Source organism: Mauremys mutica, chromosome 14, assembly GCF_020497125.1.
Source record: "Mauremys mutica isolate MM-2020 ecotype Southern chromosome 14, ASM2049712v1, whole genome shotgun sequence".
Lineage (NCBI taxonomy): Eukaryota > Metazoa > Chordata > Testudines > Geoemydidae > Mauremys > Mauremys mutica.
Window position 1 is genome coordinate 21,613,656 of NC_059085.1, and position 22,997 is coordinate 21,636,652.

At 38.7% G+C, this 22,997-nt stretch overlaps 1 protein-coding gene across 1 annotated transcript in view; it reads left to right on the forward strand.

Moving 5' to 3' along the window:
- N4BP1 (NEDD4 binding protein 1) overlaps positions 1 to 22,997 on the forward strand; it is a 34,807-nt gene that overhangs the window by 9,374 nt on the left and 2,436 nt on the right. The window contains exons 2-6 of the mRNA XM_044987173.1: positions 1,616 to 3,390; positions 16,137 to 16,267; positions 17,379 to 17,475; positions 19,619 to 19,726; positions 21,771 to 21,878. Coding sequence (XP_044843108.1) covers positions 1,616 to 3,390; positions 16,137 to 16,267; positions 17,379 to 17,475; positions 19,619 to 19,726; positions 21,771 to 21,878 — 2,219 coding nt within the window. The remainder of the gene's footprint in view (positions 1 to 1,615; positions 3,391 to 16,136; positions 16,268 to 17,378; positions 17,476 to 19,618; positions 19,727 to 21,770; positions 21,879 to 22,997) is intronic.

A 22,997-nucleotide genomic window follows, 5' to 3' on the forward strand; every position in this document is an offset into this window, starting at 1 on the left:
TATTAGGATTGGTATTGAAACTAGCTTTATGTTAAAAATGTTTTTGTAGCTTGATGTATGCATTCCGATGTTTAAATACTGATCTCGAGTGAATAATTAAACAGTACTAGCATAAAATATAACTGTAAAAATTCTTGATATTACTAATACCTATTGCAATATTTTAAAACATTTGTTAATTTTCTTCCTTTTTGGTGTTGGAATACTATAATCTTTTAAACAGAGATAAATTTGTGGGTTAAACCTCACCCCTCCAGTAAAAACATGCATCATTTCAGCATCAATTTTCTGCAGAATATCTTTGTAGCTGACACTGGGACATATTAGTTATATCAGACCACATTGCAGGACTGCATGTCACAGATGAACTTGATTTATTATTCATAACTATAGGGAAATTGCCATAAGAATAACCCTTGAAAATAGTCTTGTGCAAACTGTTGTTTTGTTCCAGCATGTTATTTATGAGCCAGAATTACCTTATGACATTGTTTGAGTCAACTTCAGAAGAGCATGTCTCTTCTCTGACTAATATTGGTAAAGTGCATCCTTATATTGTCTTTTTTTTAAGAGAATCAATAAACCACCATGTCAACTTCAGCTATAAAAAGCATAAGAAATCAATGTTTGTTTCAAATGAGTTAGCTGATAGCACAGCCAAGCATAATAAATCAACACAGTTTCTATTCTTACAAATCTGATTTTTAAAAAAAAAAAATCAGACTGTGTATACATTCAGCAATCTGTATCCCAAAAGAAAATAAGACCTAATTAACATATTGTATGAATATTGGGAATAACTATTTTAACTTGGCATAGATTTCAGGGTTTTGAGGCAGATTTAGAAACTTTGGTAGCCGAACTTTCTATGCATGTAAATGCTTCTGTGTAAAGATTATCACTTTGACAAACCTTAGACCAGTGATCCCTGAACTTTTAAGGGTTGTGCCCCTCTTTACCCCTGTCCATGCCCCCCTGCCACTGGGGCTGGGAGCGGGGCTACAGCTCGGGGGGGGGGCAGACAAGGTAAGGGGGCCAAGGCCGCAGCTGGGGGTGCGTCTGGGTCCAGGAGTGGGGCTGAGGATGGAGCCGCAGTCAGGGGCCAAGGCTGGGGGAGGGAGCAGAGCTGTAGCCAGGCTGCGATAGGGGCCCGCAGCCAGGTACAGCTCCGCTCCCACCACCAGCCTCGGCCTTGGGCTGGGAATGGAGCCAAGGCTGGGGATAGGGCCGGGAGCTGGGGCCACAGCTGGGGGCTGGGTGGCACTCCCTCCCAGCCCCCCACACCCAGCCCCAAAGGGGCTGGCCTGGCCCCCTCATGTCTCCCCCCGGAAACGTTGCACTTTGGGGCACACGCCACAGTTTGGGAACCTCTGCCTTAGACTGTAGTCTCCTGGGAAACCCATAACAGACATTTGAAATGCAATGTTTACGCTTATCTTGGATATCTTCCTCAAGCTGATAACTTCATACATCATAATAAACTGGCTTTACTGTCTATTATAGTGGCTTATCATTGGCCTAAACAAAAAATATTGACATTGTATAGACACTTTTGATTTGTAAAAAGTTGTTCATTATGCTTTCTCTCTTTTCCTCCCCCTGTCCCCCTTTATAGGAGTATATTAAGGGACTCTGTGAACCTGAACTAGAAGAAAAGGAATGTTATCCAAAGGACATGCACTGCATTTTTGTTGGAGCACAGAGCCTGTTTCTTAACTGTCTTATTCAGGATACCTGTGCTGATATAACAGTGCAGGAAATAGGATTACTTAGTATTAAGGGTGGTGCAGAGGCTGTTGTGATGGCTAGAAGTCATATTCAGCAGTTTGTGATGCTCTTTGAAAACAATGAAGGCTTATTAAGTGATAAAGAATCTAACATAAAAAAGCAATTTAAACAATTTGTGGAAGCACATGCAGATAAATATACAATGGACTTGTTGATCTTGCCTAGCTCCCTTAAAAGAGAACTTCTGAATCTTACACAAAATGATTGCTGTGAAGCAGATGGCAATATTATAGATCTTACTACAGATTCTGAAAGTACACCAGAGTTTTCACAGAACAAAACCACAAAACTAACTGTAATGAGTGGAGATGGAAGAACAATTGGAGAGGAAGCAAGAAAAAAAGCTGGAACCCCTGTAACAGAGCTTACAAAACAAATGGATATGGTGTTTTCCAATGCACCAGGAAAGTGTTTTGTTCCTATTAATGGTTTGACTCCACTTGAGGCATCTGTTTCCAAAGAGAGACAGTCATGTAAAAGGAGGTGCTCTGATGCTGAGGAAAGGCTTCCTAAGAAACAGTTTTCATTAGAAAGTGATCAGGAGGGCAGGCCTACACCATGCAATAAAGATCCAGATAGGGATGCAGTTATTGATCTGATTTCTGATACCTGCAGTGAGTCGGATGATCCACCCTTTTCAGTTACAGACTGTGATGACATTAGTGAGGAAATGGAATACAAGATTCTTGTAAACTTTTTCAGGACCATGGGATATTCCCAAAAAATTGTAGAGAAAGTTATTAGTGAACTGGGACAATCAATGGAACCATTAATGCTGCTGGAAGCAATAGAAAAGGAAAGTACAACATTTCAGAAGGAAAAGGAACAGTCACCGCAGATATCTAGAACCGTAAGTGTGCATTCAGGTGGTAATGCAGATAGAGGTTCTGTCAGTAAAAATCAACTTAAACCCAGTCATACTTTAAAGGAGACAAAAAACGTAAAACAAAAAAGAGCGAATTCACCACGTGCACAGCTCCGGGCAGAAGACAAAATGCATGTGACAGACTATAAAAATAAAACTGCTCTTCCTTCCATTGAAAATTCAACAGAGCATTGTAAACAAGTACATCTGAATTCTTCTGATCAGAGTCCCAGTTCCAGGACAAATGATATAGAAACTGATGGTCACATACCGTCTTTTAACACTGCACAAGAATTAAAGAAATATGGAGCACTAAAAGATGTTGACTTTGTAGCAAGAGGGAGCTCAGACCGAGAGCATGCATCAGTTCAGACTGAAACTGTAGTTCAGCAAAAATCTGCAGGGCCCTCGAATACGCAGAATAATCAACCTGTTCATGTGGAAAGACCAGGACATGGCAATCCTTCCCAGTTTAGACTCCTGCACCAACCCTCTTTTGATATCCCAAAACCCATTGAATGTCCTCTTCCAACTTCTGTGTTTCCATCCCAACTGCATGCTTCAAATCGAGAGAGGAAGATAGTGGGACCATACAGTCATCATACAGATGCCTCAGTTACTGGGGTTCAAAGGTTTATGGATTCTCTGAAAAAGCCGTATAATCTGGAGTTGAAAAATGAACCTGGGAGAGCATATTTAAAACACATCATTATAGATGGAAGCAACGTTGCAATTTCGTAAGTATTGCTAGTTTGCGCTACTTTTCTTTATTAAGTGTCAATGAATTTCAAAGTGAAACTGGGAGGAGCGAGCACAACCTGGGTATAAAAGCTTTTCTTGTAAAAAATTCTTGTTAACTGGCCTCCATATGACCAGCTATATATTTACTACTCCAACAGATTTCCCCAGCAATCTTGTAGTAATGGGCTAATTTGGTAAGGTGTATAGTGGTGAATTCTGTCCATTGCAAGCTAGATGAGCAATATGAACCTCATTTAATTGTTTATTTAAACTGTAGAAGAAATTGCAGTTTAATACCTGTATTCTCCAGTTTCTGTTATAAACATGTATGGTGTTACTGTTTTAATGGTTGCCATGTTCCATTTAGGTGCTTTAGAAATTCTTCTAAATACATACCTCGGAAATGATGCTCAAATACTGTGCTGATGTGGGTGGTATAAGAATAGCAGTCCCATTTCTGTCATGTGTTAAGCAATTCCCAGAGAAGAGTGTATATGTTTGAGGGGGGGAAGGACTTTGACCTTATGCTAAATAGAGCTACTATCTATTTATTAAAGTTTTTAGTATTTGAGAAAATAGGTGTGAGTTTAACTATAATTGTTAATATTTGTAAGTCAATTAAAAAATAAAATAGTACATACTAATAGTTGAGAAACTATATATAGCCTATTGTCCTAATTCTAAGTTTTTATATTTTAAATGTTATTCTGTGGTAACTTTAAAGATTTGACTTCCGCATCTTGGCAAGAACTGAGGAGAGTCCTGAAAATATACAACAGGTGTCCCGGGATTTAATTTCTTTAATTTCATATTTGTGCACAAACACATTAATAGACATGATTGTAAATGATCAAATGCACACTTCATATTTTTACATAAGAATGTATATATTTTATTAATACAATATAGAATTCTTTTTAACATTGTTTTGTAATATAGAAAACTAAAATCAGATAGGGCCAGGGAGAGAAGAGATCCTTTCTAAGGTAATTCGGTTTTCATTTTGCATTTATTAAATCTACAGGGTTTTTTATTAAGCAACTATCAAACACAATCTGATATGTGCACTTTTTTAATCAACTGCTTTAAACTATCACTATGCAATCTCAATGAAACGCATCCCCACTTAAATTCAGAAAGAGAACTCAGCAGTGAGCCCTAACCTAATACTATAGCTTTATAAAAATTGTATGATTGAAACTTACAAATAAACAGTAACCTGACATTGTGTTCTGGCAGACAACTAATGAGCATCTTCTTAACAAGTGAAAACAAAAATAATTAACAGTAAGAATGTAATGCTTGAACAGTGAGAATATTTTATAAATTATCAATGGAGTTAAGGGTAAGCATCACATTTAAAATCTAATTATTTAAAAAATGAGTAAAAGGGGGTTGGCTTTTTACATTTGCCTGAAGTTGTCTTGCCAATTTTTGCTTTTTTTATAGTTGCATTTTCCTGCCTCTAAAAATATTTATAGTGCATTAGTACTCCCTTGCAATCAAGGATCAGGGCCCCACTGTGCTAGACACTGTGAAAACATGCAGTAAAAGTAGTCTCTGCCCCCCAAAAGTTGACAGACTAAGGGGGGTTGTGTATTTTGTTTGTTGCCTACTGGGTGCTGTGTGAAAGACTAACAAACAGAGGAAACAGTGAAAAGGACAGTATACAAAGTAAACTTACTGAAAAAAAGTGAGAGTCCCACATGCGTCTGACGAAGTGGGTATTCACCCACGAAAGCTTATGCTCCAATACTTCTGTTAGTCTATAAGGTACCACAGGACTCTTTGTCGCTTTTTACAGATCCAGACTAATACAGCTACCCCTCTGTTACTGAAAATACTTTTCCCTTTCAGTTATACTAATTTTAGGTGTTCGCAATTTTTACCTGTACTTGTTAAGAGTGAGACTGAGGGCTGGTCTACACTAAAGCTGTAAGTCAACCTAAGTTGTGCTACTTCAGTTATGTAAGTTACGTAATTGAAGTCGACGTAACTTAGGTTGACTTACATTAGTGCCGATACCACAATGTGTTGACGGGAGATGCTCTCCCACTAACTTACCTTCCGCCTCTCAGGGAGGTGGAGTACAGACATTGACAGGAGAGCGCTGTTCCATCAACTTAGCTTGTCTTCACCAGACTCTCTAAATTGACACTGCTGCATTGATTGCGGCAGTGCTGATTTAGCTGTAAGTATAGATGAGCCCTGAGGTGGGACTTCTAAATTGCCCTCTCCTTTGGTTGATCTCATGCATCGCAAACGAGAAGCAGAATGATTACTTGCTTGAGAATTCTTCACAAAAATGGAATGTGGAAGTGTGATAATCTAGGAACATTTCATTTCTTTTTTGGGGAAGTGCTGTTTTCCAGGAATAGACTAATTGAGCTTTCTGTTGCTCCACTGGCTAATGCTAAGATAAGACGTAACCCTATCTTGCTTTGAGTTCCTCTGCAATGAGAACAAAGAAACTGTCTACTATGAAAATAAGTGTCTCATCTTAAAACTCACCAGCAAAAAATAAAAATTGATTACTTACAGCAAAAATAAAATCATGCTCGGTCATAGAAAATGTGAGAGTGCAGAGGATGTAATGAATGCTTGTGTACAACAGAATAATATTTAGCACAAAAATATCTTTGTTTTACCAAAGTACTTATGACTTAATATATATTCTGTGGAACTCTTAACTGTGGATTATTTTGTAGTGTATCATGCTTCTGGTTTTGAAATCTCCTCTCATTTATCTTTATAATGGCTTATAAAAAGTCAATGTATTGTAGTGCATTATAAATTGAATATTTCAAGTTTAGATATTTGAGGTTATGCAGATTGTGACCTTATTTTCTGCTATTCAGATGCAGATCATGGTTGTTTCTGAAGTCTCTCTTACTGTTAAGCTGCACAATTAGTCTAGGTATCCCCACTTCTAATCATATCTTCAGAGTGTACTTACCTACTGTAAAGATAGCTTTTCCCTTATTTTGCTGGGAATAGGAGGTTTGAACTTTATTTCATTCCTTCAAGGCTTTAAGAAAGATACCTTTCTTGCATTGGATATTTTAGCGACAGCTTGGCCTGGATCCTTCACATCCCTTTTGAGCTGGACATTTTTGTTTTGTTGCATAGGAATAAACATTCACGTGCTAAAGTTCCATTACTCAGGAAGAAATTTATGCCATAGCTGTTAGAGCCACAAAAGAAATTAAAATTGAAGGAAAAAAAATTCTGCATGTTGAGTTGAAATTTCATGATGTTAAATCAGGTAGAGCTTTCGGCAGAAATTTGATCTCAACAGGTGCTGGTCTCATCAGATGTTCCCTGGACTCCTACAGATCATCCTTAAAGCCTGATAGCTTCTCAGAAGAAAGATTAAAAGAAAGCAATTTGTCTTAAAACAGCAGCACCTGTTAGTACTGTAGTTAAGGGTATGTGTCAGATTCCTAACAAAGTATGTTACTTTAGGAGTTCATATTGTAGCTCTTAACTGTATTTCAATTTAGACTGAAATCCTAGAATACAAAACATTAATAGTGACTAATTCTTTAGCCCTCAGTAGAATTAAAATAGGTTACTAACATAAATATCATGGACTGATTTTTTTGGCGTCTGAGAGATGTTACTTTGTGGGGTGCAGTGTTTCCTAGTTAGAACATCCTATTAGTCTATTGTCAATATTTTTTAAATAGTTTAAAAATGGTCTAACTAGTGATAAAGAACAATAAAGTACAGGTACATTCCCAAAAGTGTAGATTTTTTTCAAGGCTGCTCAGACATCACAGTACTAAGTGCATTACAAAAACTCTCTGATCTTTTCCTTCACCCTTTTATTCCATCTACTTTATGACAGATTTCTGTTTTTCTTTTTCCCCTAGTGCTAGCCTGATGACTTCTGTTTCAGGCCACTTATATTTGCTGATAGTTGAGTAGACCTGGGAGTGTTTCCAGAACTGGCTACTATCCTCATATCTCATCTCTTGGAACCTTACCCATGGCCAGAGATTCAGTGCTTTCTGGCAGATCTCTAAGAGTATTCTTAAGGTTTCTTATTATACCTTTTTTCAAAAAGGTACTTGTAGCCTCTAGCACCGTAATGTCTGAGCACCTACTTCACTGACGGGCTTTAAATTCACAGGTGCCAAATATTCATGCTGAAAGTAGTTGCACACTCTTGCAGTCAGAGAACAAATCTTACTTTCACTGGCTAAATACAACTAATGCATTTTAAAGAGCAAAGATCTAATAATGGTCTCATAGACCTCTTTGTAATCAGTCCAGAAAGATTTTTTTTTCTAAAAGGGGGGGAGGGGAAGGAGTCAGAAAAGCAAGTTTTGAGTAAATGAATATATCTGAGGAAATTGGCCTCTTTTTGCTTGTGGCATATCTTGAATGGTCAATGAAGTGAGTTAACCATTTGTTCCAAGATAAATAATTTACCCAGTCTATTGTTAGATAATGTAGGAAGCTTTCAAATACAGTGTGTTACCTTCCTTAAAGTATGAGGTTATTAACCAAAGGAGATAATTTGGTAGCTATTATTCTAACTTCAGTTTAAGCACCCATAGGTATATCCTCTGAAGAATTAATTTGGATACCAGTCTTGAAAATGCCAGTATTATAAGAGTTAACGGAAGTATTTGATTAACACTTCCTGTCACTTGACTGTTGCAGTCCTGGTAGCTCTTACGGGGAAATTTTTTATGACCCACAACTGTATGACATTACTTGAATAAAAGTACAGTGTTTTCATTACTGTAAATAGCTTTACAAATGAACTATTTCCTCATTGTTCAGATTTTGTTCTTTAGAAAATAGTCATGCAAACTGCAAGTCATAATTGAGTCATAATTTATCTTAACCTTTTTAGACTGATTTCCCAAACTTATATTAATGGAAAAGAAATGCAAATTGCTGGGGTTATGTAGAAAGTAACAAATTCACCACATCCTCTTTAATATCTACTTATTACAGAAGGAGCATTTTTCTGGGGAAAGAGAATGGGGTTTTATGTAATAGTATGAGCTCAAAATTCTGTCAGAAGATATAATGTGCATTGTTCTTCCTAGCACTCAAGAAGGTATTGGATGCTTCAAAAAATAAATATCTGGATGTATTAGATGTATTATGCTTGGTGTAAAAACTCTGAAATGACCACTCAATTAACAGATAGTGAATTAAAAAGAAAATACCTTAAAGCATTCTTAAGCCATTGCCTAAAGTTTCACTTCCATACAGACCCTTACTCTTAAGGCTTGTTTTTGTTACATTGTTAGCTCAAGGTATTACTTGAGTTTTGCCTCTAACCCAACTCCCATCCACACAAACAGCTCTCTAGCATGAGCTGAGTGGTCCTTTAGGCTCAGGCTAGCTTGCTGGTTGAGGGAGTGGTACAGGTTGAAGCCTGTGTGCTTTCTGATACTCAGGTTTAGGCTCTGTCTACACTAGAGAGCTTACAATGGCGCAGCTGCTCTGTTGTAAGCTCTCTTGTCTAGCTGCTCTATGCTGATGGGAGAGAGCTCTCCCATTGACATAGCTATTGCTGCTTACAATAAAATAATAATAATAATAATTGGAGATAGATATATCTCTTAGAACTGGAAGGGACCTTGAAAGGTCATTGAGTCCAGCCCCCTGCCTTCACTAGCAGGACCAAGTTCTGATTTTTTGCCCCAGATCCCTAAGTGGCCCCCTCAAGGATTGAACTCACAACTCTGGGTTTAGCAGGCCAATGTGCAAACCACTGAGCTGTCCCTCCCCCTGCTTGTTGGGGGTGGTTTAATTATGTTGGCAGGAGAAGCTCTTCCACCGACATAGTGCTGTGCACCCTACCACTTATGCCAGCGAAACTGTCACACAGGTGTGTATTTTTTCAACCCCCCTCCCCACCCCGAGTGACCTAAGTTTTGCCGACATAAGTGGTAGTGTAGACATGGCCTTAATAATGCTGTGGGGATGCAGCAGCTGGAGTTACAACTTATCAGCTATTAATCAGATCACTATATGCTGCTTATCCGATCACTCTGGGCAGCTTTTGCTTTTGAGTGTTTCGCAGTATGGTTGTGCTCACTAGAGCTAGACCAGCTCAAGTAGAGTAACAAGATAACTGTTGCAGTGAAGACAAACCCCTACAGAATGTCTACACTGTATCTGGGAGCAAGCCTCCCAACCATGGTGGAAAGACTTGTGGTGGGGCTTGTGCTAGTGTGCTAAAAATAGCTGTAGACATTCTGGCTCAGGCTCTCAAGCCTAAATCAAAGCAACACATCTATTTTTAGTGCACTAGTCTGAGCCTCACCACTACAAATCTGTGGATCCAGGGTGGGAGGTTCGCTCCCAGATGCAGTGTTGACTAGCAGTTCTCAAACTGTGGATTGGAACCCCATTGTAATGGGGTTGCCAGGGCTGGCATTAGACTTGCTGGGGCCCAGGGCCAAAGCTCACGTCCCATTGCCAGGGGCCAAAGCTCAGGGGCTTCAGCCCTGGGTGACAGGGCTTGGGTTTGGGGTTTGGCCCCCCTGCCCAGGGCAATGGGGCTTGGATGGGCTCAGGCTTTGGTCTCCCCGGCTGGGGTCATGTGGCCATTTTTGTTGTCAGAAGGGGGTCGCAGTGCAGTGAAGTTTGAGAACCCCTGTAGACATACCCTGAAGTGCTTTCCCTAAACCTGTTCACAATGACACCTGCCTCCTTGTTCAGTCAGCTGAAAACTTTGATTACAAAACATGAGGGTGAGGAAAGTTAGCTAGAAGTAACAGAACCATCAAGAAGTTTAAATACTTTACTGAGTATCTGACCTTTTGTCAAGGTTGTGCCCTTGATTTGTTTATTGCAGCCTTGTTGTGTATAGGAAAGGCCTGAGGTTTTTTTGGTTTTGTTTAAATCCACAGCTTTCTATATACTTTAAAATGGGGATTTTGAAACTGTCATCTGCACCTCCACCAAATCATGCCTCCTCTGTGTCATTTTGGCTTCTACCCTGAGATGCACCCACACCCCTCTCCCCATGCAACACACCTCTTTGGGAGGGAAAATCTCTGTCCATGCCTGTTAAACTGAAACTGAGTGGGCATCAGGCTCTAGACACGCCTTTTGTACCCCTCCTGAGAGATTGAAGAACTTTATTCTTTTAGGTTATGTCTAGATAGAGAATAAGAGGTGTATGTCTGACATGTTAATGTGTAAAATCCTGGTTTAGGCAAGTTGTAGTTTTAACACTTGTTACGTAGTTCAGGTGAACCCTAGGGGAGTGTTACTTCAGTCAGCTTAGAGTTTACCTTAACCAGCTAATTTGTGTTTAAAAACATACCTTTTTTTTCTTAATGAAGAGAAGGCCTTTCAGGTGGACTGTGGGAAACATCCATGCAACATTAAACAATATTTATTAAAATAAGAGAGAGAAATTAGAGCGGCATAAAAAATAACATCTCATCTGGATTCTTTGGAAAAGCCCAGCCAAGCTGGCTTCTCTTTTCTTAGTTATAGAAAAGAAAAAACCTTACATGTTTTAGAAAGCAAATGCTGTCTCTGACATTGTCCTGCTGCTGCTATGCTATGCTGCTTACTATCTTCTCTACGTTGCCTTGCTGTAAATACACAAGTTGGGGAACACTGAATTCCATGGGACATGAGCAACTGAGAATAAGATGAGTCTTTAACAACAGTTACTTGCTGTCTTTTAAAGGCCTGCCTAGTTCAAGTACCACATTTCACAGTTCAGCTTCTTTAGCAGTGCCCCGTTTACCCAGGCTTCGTTATTTCATTATTATTATTATTGTTTATTACAGTAGTGCCTAAGGTCCAACTAAGAGTGGGGGGGGAGAGAGTATTGTGCTAGGCATTATACAAATCCAATACTCAACTGTCCCTGCCTTGAAGAACATAGTCTCAACAGCCAAGACAGATGCAAGATGGGGAAGGGGGTAGAACACAAGCAGTTTAAATTCTTTATCAGTTTTCTCTTGCCATGAATTATAAATTGATAACCTTAGACCCCCCCCGACCCAATCCTACCTTCTCTATACATAATAAAGCAGCAAAAATGCCCCTCCCCTCTTTTTGCCCATGCAGATCACCTTTAAGGAAGACGCACTCTCTTTATCACTGCACATTTTGCCTGCCTGCCAGCTCCATGAGTCTTGAGGGTCAAGAGCTGCTGCTCTAAGGCTTCTGCCTGGACAGTTTGATTACATGAGAGAGATTGTAAGTCTGTTGTTCAAATGCAGGTGGCAAAATCATTCGTGTCATTTTTTTTTTAAAGTCTTGCAACAAGAGAGACTGCAGGAGAGGCATAACTTACAGTTTTAGGAGCCGTTGCCAGTTCTGCTGCTTTCTGTAGCCTTCAAATGCTACACTCTTTTAAATAAAAATAACCCTTTTACAAAAATACAGTCATCATGTGAATTAATGTGTTCTTTGATAGCAGAGTTTTCTGCAAAACAAGAATCAGTAGCAAAGATCTGAATGTCAAAAGCCAGCTAAGACTATTCAGGTGCTAAAATTATCAAGCATAGGTTTCTTTTTTAAAATTAAAAAAAAAAAAAAAAGGTTGCACAGTAGGGTTTGGAAGGTAAGGGTTTTCTGTGAGGGCTAACTCTTTATGACAATTGCATTACTTTATTTAAATGTTGATGTTTGTTGTGTGAAGCACACACTGTACTATTTCTATCAGGAAAAAGCACAATCATGTTGTGTTACATAAATGGAGCCACATTGTTTCTCGTTTACAGTTCAAATATAATTAGTGGTCTGTCTATCTTTCCCCTTCTGCTCCAGCCCCACTCAGAGAATTGATCTGAGATTGAAGTAGGTGGCATCAAAAATAGAAAGTAAGGATGAAATTTAGAAAAAGAGGATTTAAAAAAAAAACGGGGGGGAGGATTACTGGGGATTAAAGTGCGGTACAGACATTAATTTAGGATGTCTGCTAGCAGATCTTATTTTATAAGTTGGTTATTTAGTTGATCTAAAGTCTCTAAACTAGCTGTTCAAGGAATAAGTGTAGACTTCAAAACATTTAGGGTATGTCCACACTGCAGCCAGGAGGTGTGATTACAGTACACACAGGCATACCCAGGGTAGCTTTGATCTAGCTAGCTTGCTAAAAATAGCAATGAAGCCATGGAGGTGCGCAACGTTGCCAACTCCACATATAGCAGGAAGACCCCAGACAAATCCTGAAAAGTCTCTAGATGTAGCTGTTTAAGCACTCAAAAGGAGCCAAAAATTAATATATATTTTTACACACACACACACACACACACACACACACACACACACACACACACACACACACACACACACACGCAGGCAAGTATAGTCACAATAATTCACAAGCAGCTCAATAGTGATATTAAAATCCATTCCATGCTGTTCTTACTACATTTTGTTGCACACCGGAAGCAACTACAACAGTACACTATCATCAGGAGGGCGCCCTCTGCTCATTTGAGAAGGAAACTGCAGTCCTCTGCTCATTGGGAAGAGTGCTCTGTACACTGCAGTCCAGGTTAGCTGGGGTTGATTAAAATCAGCTGAACCTCCCTTTCTTGCCAGCCTGAATTTGAGTCTACAGGTTAATGAAAGGGAGATCCCAGAACCAGGGGGAAGAGGGCATTCTTCTGACCTGAGCTCAGCGCTGCAGGGACCCAAGAAAATAGACTTAAAAACAAAAATCCGCTAGCCAGACCCCTTCCCCCCCATGCTTCCAGGGTTTCACTTCTGAAAACAGCTAGGCAGCTAATCCCAGGCCAAGCCAGGGAAAGGAGTAAAGGGGAACTTAAATCAAGCTAGCTCCACCTTTGATCCTGTAGTAAGGGCTTCATCCCTGAAGGCACGGTGCCCCTCCTCCCCATGCCCCAATGGGGCACATGGCCCTGTCTCATTTCCACCGCCCCCCATCTTTATCCTTGCAGCTCTCCTCACTGGCTAACCTGCCTCCTCCACCCAGTATAGCCGTATTTCCCTGCATCACAGGGTGTGCTACCTATTATGGAGCAGTGAGAAAGAACACATTTGAGTAAAAATAAGCCCTGGCAAAATGCTGCTTTCTCCAAAGTGTGCCTGACTTTAGTAACATATTTAATTAGCCTCCACAAACTTCTTTTCCTCACCTACAGATTAGAGTGATCTCAGCCCAATAAGCCCTGGACTGTGATTCCTTCCGAGGACATGCTCAATTGAGACATAATGTTGACTTGGTGCGCAACAGAATGTAGTAAGAACAGCATGGAATGGATTTTATTAACGCTATTGAGCTGCTTATGAATGATTTTGTGACTATACATATTGGTGACTTCTTTCTCTGAATGTCACTGTAATTGGCAGTGAAACTCGCTAGATTTGTCACTGGTCACTTTGACACTTATCTTCTCACTAGGGCAAGGGTAGGCAACCTATGGCTCGTGTGCCGAAGGTGGCACGCGAGCTGATTTTCAGTGGCACTCACGCTGCCTGGGTTCTGGCCACCAGTCCGGGGGGCTCCGCATTTTAATTTAATTTTAAATGAAGCTGCTTAAACATTTTAAAAACCTTATTTACTTTACATACAACAATAGTTTAGTGTTATACTATAGGCTTATAGAAAGAGACCTTATAAAAACGTTAAGATGTATTACTGGCATGGGAAACCTTAAATCTGAGTGAATAAATGAAGACTCGGCACACCACTTCTGAAAGGTTGCCGACCCCTGCACTAGGGAAACCAAAAAGTCACCAAATATAGTGACAAAGTAGCTAAATTGGCACGAGCCACTTGAGTGAAGCTCTTCTGGGACTTTCAGTATGTATTTGGGCAGCTAGTCCATGTCATTGCCCATGCTGCTGTGGCTTTGCTGGTATTTTTAGTGAGATACTAAAAGCTAGCTCAGGTGTGCCTACCTGTGCTGCATCACACCTCCCAATTGCAGTGTAGACATATCCTAAAGTACTGAATAATGCAGCCTACTGCCTTATTTCTGAGATCCCTGATCTGAAATGCATATGATCCACGATGTGTTTAGTTCTTGCCTTATGCACATAACTTTACATTCTCTTGGTATCTGCCTGATTAGAAAACATGACACGTGTGTTGAAACCTGCTGCCCTCGTTTCTGTTCAGAGCGATGTTTCATTAAGTTGCTTTCCTGTCTATTTAAATTCTGTTGAACCTGTTATAATCTAACCTGCTGTCTCTACTCTGTGTGTGGCTCTCCTATAAATCTGGCTTCTGATCTGTAGAAGGATATGAAACATAGTGATTTTAAAAATTTAAACTGGTATTAGTCTTGTTTAATCTGTTTCATAAACTTTCAGTGAGATTTTGTTTTGTAATATAAGGAGATCTCTCTCTACCTGTTGCTATTTAGGTCTTCCCTTTGCCCAATTCTCTTACCTAGTTCAGTTCTTGAAATTGGGTGGACTGCTAAGTGGCCTATGCAGCTTTTTCATTTGGGAAGTTGGATGCTGGAAATCATGGTTTCTGGAATAAAAACTTAAATTCTGTTCAATATTTGCCAATTTTACATGTACTGAATACTGTTCTATTCATTTTTGCTGAACTGCATCGGTTTCTTTTGCATATAAAAGCATTATTATTCCTATCTGTTTACATCCTATCCTAGTTGGAATTTTTTGAACAGCTGAGTCTAATCATTTTCAAAAGTAACTTTAGTAGGAGATAAAAATTGAAGTATTGGGCTCTTACACTCAGGGCTCAATATTTATTTTAACTGTAGCCACTTTTATAATCCACACTGTAATTGCTGTGTATTATCACTAACTCTTGTTAAAGTCTGTAATAAGTAATATTCCTCAGGACTATAATCATACAGTTATTAAATACTTTCAACATTTGTAATTGAAGGATTTAGCCACTGATTTGGGAATCAAATTCTTAGCCGCCTATTTTCATTTCTTAACTTCCATCAAGTCTTGCTGTGTAACAAGACATCTTAACTTCTGGTAAATTGACCTGTATCTTCCATGTTAGGCTAGTTCCATGCTTTCTTGGTTTGCTTTCCTTTATTAGAGCCACTTGGCTAGGTCACAAAAATAGGAAGGTGGTACCACTTTATTCCTGTCATAGTTTATCTGAACTGCAAAAAATTCAGGAAGCTTAGCCTCAGAGGTATTACATAATCCATTGATCTTGCTAAAAATTACTGGCCCAAAATAATGGAGAGGAAAGGAGTGAAGGGCCTTCTGTTTCCCAAACTCAATATCTGCTATTCCAAGGAATCTAACAAGGCAGATCCTAACATCTGGCCCTCCCAGTGAAATACGTTTTGGTGCCAACTGGAGAGAAGGTGGGTCTGGTGCTTGGCGGCACAATACTTATTTTCATTATAATTCATTGGATATGGATCATTTTAATCTGTAATTGATAGCTAATCATAAAACTAGAATATGCTTCAACTTCGGAAGATCTCAGCTGCTGGGCTCTTCACAAGGGCCTGGTCCCTGCCATGACTGATGGCTGTAGTTCTGCCTACAAAACTTGAAGCGGGCTAATCTGTGTATCTGCCTTGCTTTGAGAGGGAGGAGTCTGGTAATATGGCAGTAGAGACACTTCTCCCTTTTTTGCGCTAAACTCTCTTCCTTGTATGGAGCACCTTGTATGTAACTAGAGCAATAAGCATTCCCCTACCTTTATTTTTTTGATGGTATTGTATTTATAGTGTAAGATATAACTTCACCGTAACACTTTGAATTTCTTCAGTGTTCATAGTTGCACAACTCATCATGAACCAATCTCACTTGTTTTTTATAGTCATGGTCTACAGAAGTTCTTCTCCTGTCGAGGAATTGCAATAGCTGTTGATTACTTTTGGAAACGTGGCCACAGAAATATTACTGTGTTTGTTCCACAGTGGAGAACAAAACGTCATCCTAACATCAAAGGTGAGGCAAATAATGTCCTGCTTTATTTTCTTTTGGATTCAGTCTAATTAACTCTCTTTCCAAGTTCAGCTCTTGATATTTGGGACCTGTCACAAAAATGTAATTGATAAATAACCTAATTTTGAATTGCTAAGTAACTGACATTTCTATTAAGTTTTTTTTACATCTCTCTGAATTTTATTGAATCACTTGACAATATCCAGTTAGGTGTTATATACTTTACTTTAACATTTGGGTATTTAGAGAAACCTTTCCAGGTTTTGTCAACAGTGTTGAAGACCATTATTTGAAGAGCTGATATTTATTTCACTTTCATTAAGACACTGAGGGTTCATCTTTATCATAAAAAATGTATTCTTACCTCGAATTAGCTAACATAAAGTAAAACCCGGCATTGGCAGTTTGTAGGTTCCATGAGAGTTAGCAGGTTGAGTTAAACCTTAGGTGCTCCCATAGTCTTTAACTTGACCTAACTTGTGTGAAAACTACAAACTACCTTGTCTTCACTAGGTTTTTAACTCGTGGTAGCTAATGTGAGTTAACACATCTTTTTCCTAGTGAAGGCAAGGCCTTAATGCTTACAGGTCCTTAAACTCACAGCTTTACCTCTCCTCCACTATTCTTAATTTCTTTTAAAATCATTCTCACCTCTTGAATAACTTTAAATTTTTAAACTTATTTATAAGACTAAGCTAGTTCATCCTTGAGACAGTTCTGTGAAGTAAAGAAGCAGTAGCTTCACTTTAATTAGGAAAATAAAACACTCAGTTAATGGGACTTTTGGGTGTTCACCATCACTGAAAATCAAGCTACCTGTTTAGGTGCCTAACTTTAAGCACTCTAGTTTTAAATGTTTTTAGTCTAACTGACTGCCACGGGTGGAAATGGGTTTTAGAGGCAGGTTAGAATTTAGGAACTTATGGGCCATTGACTCCATCCACGTCCATTTCTAAGATGTAGCGGGCCACCCATGCAGATCAGTAGGTACTGTTCTCGGAGAAGATAAGCTGTTTTGTGTGTTATGTAGACGAGATGTAAATTCTGTAAATAAACACTTTAAAGAAGAAAGCCTTGCCTTTAAAACTGAATGTTTGTTTTACCCTTTTAACAGAGCAGCATTTTTTAACACAGCTCCAGGATGTTGGAATATTGTCTCTAACTCCTGCAAGGATGGTATTGGGAGCAACAATTGCTGCTCATGATGACAGGTATGAAAGATGGGAGTTAAACCCTTTTAAAAGATACACAATGACTCTGTCATACCTCATGACTGATATTGTGAGATAGCCATTAACCTGGAGAGCCAAGCACCAATTTCATGTCTAAGAGGTGTTCCATATCTTTATGTGCAACTGTGGTGTATCTGTCCTACCCTTGTACACCTTCTGCTTTCAGAATGTCAGTAAGGCCAGCATTTTTAATGGCATTATATGTAGCCAAATCTTAGCAACTTTAAACTATCATCATTCATCCTTGCATGATGTGGGTATTCTGTATAATTTGGTAGCTTCTCTCATTAAAACTTGTCATGGATTTTAGTCCTCACTGAGGACAAGTGTCTTTGACAAGTTTTGTATAAATCACTTGCTGAAGTTTACTAATTTATAACCCATTGACTTGTGGAGATTGAATACACATGTGTCTGGATCTGTGCTCATTGAAATAACATGTTAACTACTTAAGAGGAACTAAAGAGGGAGTTTTTTGCCTGACCCTTTTTCTACCTTCCAGCCCCTAAGATGGCGTGGGAGAGACAAGAGATTGTTACCTTGTGCTTGAGTTCCATAGGTTGCATATGTTCAAATGTTGACTCTCTTAAGACTTGCTGCACTCAAGGTGATCATAGCCCTAGTGTGCCATATCGTGGTAAACTATACACAAAGTTAATGTCAGACTTGCATCCCAGTTTTATTTAGAAACATGTCAACAAAATATCATAGTTATTTTAAACACCACCTCCAACCTTGAAGTTCTGGGGAAGTCTTTCAACAGATCTGTCTCACTTATCGCAAGTGGGGAGTTTCTTTCCAGTCAGTTAGCTTTCTTAATCATTGAATGATTACTACTAAAGTCTCCCAATGCAAGGCCACTAGTTAGAAGAGCATGCTAGAAAAGTTTCTTTTATCAGCTAACCCTTTAAAGGTTGGCAAAGACAAGCAGCTGAAGTTCTGAGCTAGCCATCTGGAAGCTAGCTTTTTGGCTGCATCTCCCTCCCTCCCAGCTGGTAAGCAATCCACCCTTTTGTTTTTCTACTGACTGAGGAGATGGCATGTTCTTGCACATAGTGCATGACTGATGTTGTTGAATATGCAATCTAACCATCATGTACTCATTAAACATGAAAATAAAAGTAAATGCACCAGCACATTTTAGTAGTTCTTAAAAATAAATAACCAAAACCCCCTCCATTAATGCAATGTTATGTCAGAAAATTAAAAGGTACAAAATGTAGGCAATCCATAGTTGTTCCCACTGTAGTTCTTTTATGTTCTGTCATCTCACATACTTTTAAACTTATGCCTTAAAATAGAACCGCATTGATTATAATACAAAATGCTGTATACTTTCATTGGAAAGACTTCTGATTGCTGTGGAAATCAGAGTGTTTACATTGAATCTGTGTTCACAAAACTCTTTGAGAATAATTTATTCTTTTTAAACTCTGTACTTCCAAAATAGTTCATAATTGGTATTTTTAAATAGCAAAAAGTGGGATTGTGTACTTTCAAGGTGGTCCCTGTATTTCTTGTATTATAATATCAATAATAAAAACTTGCATTAATTTTAATCATATAATTATGAAAAGGATATATTACTCATTGATAAAACAGCTGATGAAACAGGCAAGCATAATGGTAGTAATGCAATGGGGCTGAAGTATTATCCTGCTGCACAAGGGGACGCAGCAGATTAGCCAAAAGAGAATGTGTGGCAGTGGACTTAGGTTGAATTGCGTAATGAACTTTCAACTTTACTGGTTTATTTTAGACATGCAGCTTTATTTACCTCTACGTACACTTTTTGTAAAACTAATTCAGCGTTCTTAGTTAGCATTTCTATGATAACCACCAGCACCAAAGACTTAACTTAAAAACATGCCTGAGTAAGCAGTGCAGCTTGCAGTCAGTTGAGGCTTGGGATTCATTTTTTAGTTGGTTGGTTGAGGTCAACCAGTCCCTCTTTATAAAAACTTTTAAAACAGGTGTTTTAATTAGCAGAACTACGCTGTCTAATTAGGGAAGGCTCCTCTTATATGATTATGATGCTTGTTTTCTAGCTGATGTGAATGGCTTTGGCCAGGACTAAACTGAAAAAATATTTTAACTGTCTTTGAAATAAATGTTGTTGTAGATTTTTGCTGCATCTTGCTGATAAAACTGGAGGCATTATTGTTACCAATGATAATTTCAGAGAATTTGTGACGGAATCATATTCTTGGAGAGAGATTATTGAAAAAAGGTAATTATGTGGATTTATACAAACCCTAAAAGAGTCCTATCCTTATGCTCTAGATGCCCTTAATATAATTTTTAAAATAACGCTGTGACATAAACTTTAGCAATATCATACAACAAAACTCCTCACCTGACATCCTGCTCCAACAACTTACCCCCACTTTCAAACGTCTGGGAGGCAAAAAGGCATATCTGAAAGTAATCCTTATTTGGGCTGTTTTAGACTGAGGTGGGAAGAAAATTTAAAGCTGTGCCTCCCTCCCCCTCCTCTTCCAAACATCCTGCCAGTAGTCCCTCCCATTGAAGATGCATGGTTACATAAGCTTGAGAACCTTTGCTAATCTCAGCTATGGTACTTCGGCATAGGGAGCAAGGCGGTTTGTCAGATAGTTAAGTAGGTCTGAAGCATTTAAGGCTTTGCTGGTCAAAACCAGTAGCTTGGTTTCTGGATGGAATTTCACAGAGCACTGACCTCAGATTCTTACAGTGAGATACTCCATTTCTCTGCTGGGTCATTGCATGCTGCAGAATCTTTAGTTTATCGGTGGTTTTAAGGAGTAGCCTTTTATAGGGTCCACTGCAGTAGTCTAATCATGAAGTGACAAAGGCATATTAAAAATACCATTTTGGTGCTTCTGTATTGTACCTTTCTCATTTTAATGAAAAAATACAATGGCCTATGCCATATGGGTATTTATTAATTTCAACACTTCATTGATAATTTTTGCCATAGACTTTTTTCAGTGCTTTCTATTCTGAACATGTTGATTTTTGTCAAACTATCCCAATTAATGACATGGAGAAGAGCCATATTGCAGGTACAATACACCTGCATGTTTACCTGTAAACAACCTCCTTCAACAATTAACTTTTAGTTTCTTAAAGTTATGTAAACAAAGTCTAAAATCTAAATGTAAAATCTTAAAAATTGGGTGTGTCATTAAATTTAAATGATACACCAGTTATTCCATATTATTCAGAGTCTAATCCCACGTCAATGGAAAGAATCCAACTGGCTTCAGTAAACTTTGAAACGGGCCCTATAGTCTATTAGTATTTTGTCTTCTGAATAAGTAGTTTTTATTAAAGCATTATTTCCCAAACTTGGGACACCGCTTGTGTAGGGAAAGCCCCTGGCGGGCCGGGCCGGTTTGTGTACTTGCCGCATCCGCAGGTCCAGCCGATCGTGGCTCCCACTGGCCGCGGTTCGCCGCTCCAGGCCAATGGGAGCTGCTGGAAGCAGCAGCCAGTACGTCCCTCAGCCCGCGTCGCTTCCAGCAGCTCCCATTGGCCTGGAGCGGCAAACTGCGGCCAGTGGGAGCCACGATCGGCCGGACCTGTGGACGCGACAGGTACACAAACTAGCCCGGCTGCCAGGGGCTTTCCCTACAAGTGGCATCCCAAGTTTGGGAAACACTGTATTAAAGGATTTAAATAGGAAGAAGGTGCTTAAATGATACAGAAATAATCTCTTCCACTATTGTATTTCAAGTTTATATTTAGTATATATAAACACAGGAACTTCTGATTAATGCTAAGGATTTGCAGCCAACTAACTTTAAATAAAAAAATCTTCACACAAGACTAGTCAGCATCTAGTGCCTGTCCCCTGGAGATACTCTATTGTGTTTTGGTCACAGATCCCAATCAGTTGTGCGGCTTGCAATGATGTAGGAGTCTTGAGCTAATCATTTGAATATACAGACAAGGAAGGAGAGTTTAAACAAGTATAATACAATAAAATCTTCTGTAGTCCTTTCTCTGTCTCTTATTTTGCAGTGGCCCAGACCTTCCAGTTTAAGAACCCACTGTAGTCAGGAATAGTGGTGGGATTTTCATTTCCATATAATCACCCATTAATTCATGATTTTGAAAGGGAATGTCATTTTTAGCTATAGCAGAATAGAAGTTCATTGATCAGACTACACTGATTCTGGCTATGAAATTAGGTGGCTATCCTGAGGTAGTTAATTCTACATATTGGGAGTGGGAGGTTGAAAAAACTAATTGTATTGGTAGAGCTATTTCATTATTATTTACTGTTGCAGGTTGCTCCAATACACATTTGTTGGGGACATATTCATGGTTCCTGATGATCCTTTGGGAAGAAATGGACCTAGATTAGAGGATTTCCTTCGGAGTGAATGCTGTTTTAGGTATAGCAGTCTCTTCATTCTGCTTTGAGAGCCAAGGCTTACAAGGGGCAATAAATGCTTTAACTGAAACCTGAAGCAATTTACTTAAACAAAGTCACAGTGTACAGTATGAAAAATATATTAAGAGCACGAGCTCTAAAGATGTAATAGCTTTACAGGAAAAAAATGTGTTCTTATTTGTTACCTTAGTCTGTTCAAAAAGTGGTGGTGACATTATATGCATCTAACCAGGATCTCACAATAAGTAAGGCAAGTGCCTCAGTAACTTCCTCTGAGGTTTGATTGTGGTGGCGTTACATAAATGTGGTGGTCCACATAGCATATTGGTATTATACAAACCTATGATGCATAACTAATGACTCTGTTTCCTAAGAAATAGAATGAGTTCATCTAAATATATCCTTGATTACCCCTTACTGATGATCAGCATTTGGATGATAGGAGCACTATAGAAAAACCTAAGATAAATAGACATATTAACAGTATATTCTGCACATGAGAAAGACACAACTTTTTTTCTATTTCTGTTTTTCATTTTCCAAGCTACCCTCAGGTTACTACATCATACTATTAAGAATGCCTGCCAAGACTTCTGGAACTAAATAACTTTTAAATCTATTTCATTTTTAATCTTAATTTTGTTTTAAAATGTGTAGATTTAAATTTACTACCACATATTCAGAAATATATTTAAAAATCAGATATTCCTGTATATTCTTACAAAGACATGAGTTCAGACTTTTGTTTTTTCCATTGCACCACGTAATGACTTTCCTAGTCTCTAAATCAGTGAAATGAATCTTGAACAGATAAGTAGTGGCAGTATTTTCAGCATTTGGAATAGAAAGAGCCCTGATCTGGGGATTCTTGAGACTTAACCTTAAAGCTTGAAAATACTACAGTATTTATATTAATGATGATGATCATAATAATAAACATGTAACTCTTTAAAACATGACTATTTCATTAGAGATAAGATAAAAATAGTTATTGGCTGATTTTCAGCATCATGTATGACAGTTTATGTAATGAACTGGCTGACTTAATAGTTTTTTTTAATCCATCTCTACTGTAACTAAGTAATACTGAAGTTAGTACATGGCATTTTGTAAAAATGTT